This window comes from Penaeus vannamei, chromosome 19 (assembly GCF_042767895.1).
Source record: "Penaeus vannamei isolate JL-2024 chromosome 19, ASM4276789v1, whole genome shotgun sequence".
NCBI lineage: Eukaryota > Metazoa > Arthropoda > Malacostraca > Decapoda > Penaeidae > Penaeus > Penaeus vannamei.
The window spans coordinates 4478268-4483267 of record NC_091567.1 but is presented as its reverse complement, the minus strand read 5'-3'; the positions used below and the strand labels follow the sequence as shown (position 1 = coordinate 4483267).

Sequence of the window (5000 nt, the reverse complement as noted above, 5' to 3'; positions counted from 1 at the left end):
ATAAAACCCAACTTGAACATCGCACTCAATCTCCATAAAATTCATCTTACCGGAAGATCGGCCCAGTCAGTGAGAGTTGCGGCAATATGATGCACAGTGTTGAGAATGGCTGGGTAGTGCGAGTTTAAAGGATCTTGTCGCTCACTCTTCATCACCTGTAACACTCGCACTCGAAAATCATCCAGAAGCTCAAGTTGCAGCTCCAAAAACTGTAACCTAGAAAATACTTTTAATTAATAAATACATCATTCATTGTTCCTTATATCAAATCCAAAGAAAGTTTGATGATTAAAAGACATATGGAATGAAGTACATTTACACCAAAATCCATTAATTATATACATATAATATTTACAAAATCACTGAATAAGGTATATGTACATCAAAAGCCATTACCTACATATATCATGCAATAAGAAGCAACTACATTCATAAGGCTAGGTATTTCATACCTATGTCCCGGCTGAGGAAGTCTCTTATAGCGATCAGTAATGCCCTGTACAAGGAGGATGAGCTGCTCTCCACAGTGCGCTGCTTCACCACCCTCCATTGCAAGCCACGCACCATCATCAGACACAAACTCATCCATCAACTCTAGAGCAACTGCAAAAGTGTAAAGTAGCTGAGCTAATATCATCATTAAAAGTAAGCTCCATGTAATCTACAATCTTATATATAATATAAATATTTTACATCTCATTCTGTTACGCTTACAAAAAAGAAAGAAAAAAAAAAAAGGATCAAAATAAACAATCAATTTTACTACCAAATCCTTATTACGTACATTTCCTCTCGATGTGTATCCAACGAGCAAAGTTTTGGGCCTGTGTGAGTACTGACAGAACAGAAGGCTGAGAAGCAGGATAATAATACGTCACACTTATTTCACGTTCAAAGTTGAGAGTCTCCTGAACAGTACTGCAGAAGAGATCATCATCATACTGAACTTCAGGAAGATCAGACGCTAACTTAAGGACCAAAAGACGCACCAAACCTCTCATGAACTCCACCTGCATGTGAAAAAGCAAATGAAAATGTATTTACACCAAATTACATCCACATAGCACATGGCTTATAATAGTTCTACAATCCTTACTCTATATTTTATTTATTAAAATTTCACAAACTTTATTACAAATTCTTTACACAATATCAGTTTCAAAGTCATTTTTACTGGGATATTTACATTATTGAGAACATTGACACCTCTTACCTTAGCAGAAGTATTCTGGTATCCGTATCTATTGAGAACTTGTTGAATTCTTGTGTTTAGAAAGCTTTCATGGGCAGAAATCCACTTTAGAACTTGTGTAAAGTACCATTCAGGATTTTCTCTGCTGTTTGTGACTTTATTTCCACTGAAGTGGTAGAAAAAGCGCACCTATAGGAGTAAAAAATGTTAGGGGGTTTCTATATGATACTGCAACAAAAAGTCAACTATAAAATCCATAAAAGCTACAGCATATTGCCATAGAAAAAGAATGTCAGACTGGAATCCTTTACATTTGTATGTTTGGAACAAAACAAAATACAATTTCACCTAAGCCTCTATAAGGAAAACTTATTTTCAAACATGTACAAAATGCCTGCCAAAGAAAGCTCAAATCCTCACCTCCAGTGGTTTCACAAGTAGCTGTATAGGCAACAATGGAGGTTCAAAATCTGCTACCACAGCAGGTGACATAATGGACAAGTCACGCTGCCTGGCATTTTCTTTAGCTATATCATCTGCAATTAAAGAAAGATTATTTTCAGCTTTAAGTATTTCGCCCATGAAAAGAAAACAGCAATGCACTCTCACACTCTGATAATGCATCACCCAAGTTTGTTTACAGATGTAAAATAATTAAAATTACAATACAACAGTTCACAAAAAGAGTTAAAACATATTTGTTGTCTATTATTAAGTCACAAATGAAAAACATCCCTACATGATCTGTAACATCTTAGTTTTATCAAAGGGGGAGGATATGATTTTGAGTAGTCTAAAAATAAATATAGACCCAGATATGTTCACTTCTTAAAATAATACCCCTAAGAGCTTTGCCCCGATCTGAAAACTGTATTTCTCTAGAGGCATGTAGAATAAACAGATATGATTACCTGGGAGAGTAATTTGTAGAAGATACTGAGTGAGGGTACAAAGTCTCTGAATGGACTCTGGTGAGGCTGGAGTCTGATGCACAGTAGTGTTGGAAGTTGTAAAAGGCCATTTGATTACCTTCAATACATCCTCAAATTCACTGGAAAAAGATATATATTTATATGAAAACAGATATATACAAATATCTTACCTTTACTACCTCTACTATAACTTTTATCTATCTATCTACTAATACCATGTTCACATTATAACCATTCCTTTCCCATAATAACCAAATAATTTCAAATGAATTTCACTTGCCTTAAAATGAACCAAAAAATATCAATGGGAATTGTTTACCTTGTAAACCTCTGAGTGAAAACTTGATGCCAATGGAGAAGGGTGTTGGTGACAAAGGCAACAAGATTCGAACAATTGGATTCTTGAATCAGCTTGGCTTTATCTCTCAGTCGACTATAACCAAGCAGAGCCTGACCTTCCGCCCCTATATGTAATGAGGTTTCTATCTCTTTACTGAAAACAAAATGCCCATATAAATGTTTGCTTAACAATAGTTACATATGACAAACAATGTATACAGTTAATGTCAATCCCATTTCACTTTACACCTGAGGTCTAACTTGTTCCAGACACGTTGATGCGAATGGATTTTGCATGTACAGCTACACAGAAAACTATCATTAGGAGGGGTGTCGAAACATTCAGTATTGAACAGAACCTTGTGTTACAGAAGGGTTGTTTTTTTGGATTTCAAATTTCTCTCATTCTGATTTATGTCTCAAATAGTTGTTCTGGAATCCATATGGAATCACTGTGAGATGATGATTTTATTCCCCTAAGGGATGGAATATGCCTTGCAATAATCAGATAAGCCACAGATTCAGAAGTAATTGAGTATTGAGTAGTGTTAATAACTATATTTCAAAAAGCATCGTTGCTTGTGTCAGAATGTTTACAACGATTTTCTAAAAATAATTTTCTGTACAGCTGTACTTACAGCTGAGTAATATATAACACTGCCATTTCCTACAACAAAACCAGACAAGTGACTAGAGCTATAAATCCAATGCAATCAAGATGAGTAAAATCTATATACTGTATAGTTTAATCATAATAATGTACAAATTCTATGCTCTTTTGGAGAACATGAGACAAGAAGCCAGAGATTACCCCCCTCCTTCTAAAAGATCTCTAATTATTCCTCTTACCTTTGTTCATCTACTGCATTTACAAACTGCTGGTACACCTGAACACGTTCTAGTTCTCGTACTTTGCGAACTCCTGGTCCTATTTCTTCTAGAAGTTTCCCAACTTTTTTATTATGCTGTGCAACCTGAAGAATAATATATATATGTATTCATATGTATGTGGATACATACACACACACACACAAACACACTTACTCTCTGTCTCTGTCTGTCTGTCTGTCTGTCTGTCTGTCTGTCTGTCTGTCTGTCTGTCTGTCTGTCTGTCTGTCTGTCTGTCTGTCTGTCTGTCTGTCTGTCTGTCTGTCTGTCTGTCTGTCTGTCTGTCTGTCTGTCTGTCTGTCTGTCTGTCTGTCTGTCTGTCTGTCTCTCTACTAACATACCCTATTAAAAATCTTACACCTAGGTATACAAAAAGTATGTGACATTCCTCCATAGTTCTCTGAAGAACTAATAAATGAATTAATTAATGAATTAATTGACAAGTAAAATGTGCTAAATAAAAAAATAAAATAAAGGAGTCTAAATAAGACAATAAAAAAATGATTATTATGATGACCATCATTGTCATTATCATTATCCTTATAACAATAATACCAATAATAATAATAAATCAACAATAACAACAATAATAATAATAACATTAGTATGAATAACAACAATAACTCTATAAATAGTATTAATACAAATGCTGAAGTTCATGTTCATGTTCATGTTCACGTTAATGATAATAATAAAAATATCAAAATATAATAATCATTTAACAATTTTTAAACTAGCATCTTTAATACCTTTAATTTCAGTTGATCACATTCCTTTACCATCTTCTCCTTCTTCTTCAGTGCTTCATCAGCAGCTTTCACAGCCTTTGTGATCTTGTCTGGTGCTTCAGTTGTTGCAAAGCGCAACTGAAAATCAAGTTTGCATTAAATTCTGAGCATACATTAGAAAATAATTATCTATTTCTTCTTTCTTTCAAGAACATATTCAATTCCACAAAACCGACAAGGACTTACTAAGACTTACCCTTTTCTCCAGTTCTTCTTTTGTCCTGGTCAGCTCTTTGACCAAGCCACTTGCCTTTTCTAGACACTTTAAGTCATTTCCAAAGACAGAGTTCAACTGCTGTACAACTTTGAAATTGACTTCATCTTGATCAACTAGAAACTGGAAGCTGTCATCTAAATGCATACCCATCTTTTGATATTGATGTGCTGCTTAATACACTTCTTGTTAGTCTTTCCTAATTACAAAAGTCCTTGTAGCTTTGTGGGAGAGCTGTGCACCTGCCTTTTGACAATGATCTTGCCAATAGTTAATAATGGTTAGCAATTTTATCTTGCTTGCTTTGACAAACAAAGATATAATCTCTCTATCTGCAATACAATCTAGTCAGAGCATCAACATGGATTCTTTTAGTCCAGCTTATTTCGTTCACTAAGCTGGTCCTCTGGCTTTAGCAGCCCTAATGCATAAGTAAACTTTTCTGTGTCCCTGATGCCTCCAAATCTTAGGAATAGGTAAAGTGAATCCTTGGGCTTTGAAAACCTTAACAATTGCACGTAAATATCTGATGGAATATCTGAAGTGTCTGTTATAGGTACTAAGTCTTCCACTGGGATAATAATGTCTTTACGGTTTCCCCAAAAGGAAAGGTGAGACACTTTTACAATATCTTTCCTGGCGTTGTA

General features: G+C 34.9%; 2 protein-coding genes across 2 annotated transcripts in view; both read right to left on the bottom strand.

The window, feature by feature from the left end:
* The window catches only part of Rint1 (RAD50 interactor 1), a 12183-nt gene that overhangs the window by 6760 nt on the left and 423 nt on the right, over window positions 1–5000 (bottom strand). The window contains exons 1-10 of the mRNA XM_027358138.2: window positions 4336–5000; window positions 4101–4217; window positions 3313–3437; window positions 2444–2617; window positions 2104–2243; window positions 1613–1728; window positions 1214–1381; window positions 785–1010; window positions 453–603; window positions 51–216 (exon numbers count right to left, since the gene is read on the bottom strand). The exon at window positions 4336–5000 is cut by the window's right edge and continues 423 nt beyond it. Coding sequence (XP_027213939.2) covers window positions 51–216; window positions 453–603; window positions 785–1010; window positions 1214–1381; window positions 1613–1728; window positions 2104–2243; window positions 2444–2617; window positions 3313–3437; window positions 4101–4217; window positions 4336–4506 — 1554 coding nt within the window. The 5' untranslated portion in view covers window positions 4507–5000. The remainder of the gene's footprint in view (window positions 1–50; window positions 217–452; window positions 604–784; window positions 1011–1213; window positions 1382–1612; window positions 1729–2103; window positions 2244–2443; window positions 2618–3312; window positions 3438–4100; window positions 4218–4335) is intronic.
* Window positions 4725–5000, bottom strand: part of LOC113807002 (transmembrane protein 186) — a 3745-nt gene continuing 3469 nt past the window's right edge. The window contains exon 2 of the mRNA XM_027358139.2: window positions 4725–5000. This exon is cut by the window's right edge and continues 423 nt beyond it. Coding sequence (XP_027213940.2) covers window positions 4725–5000 — 276 coding nt within the window.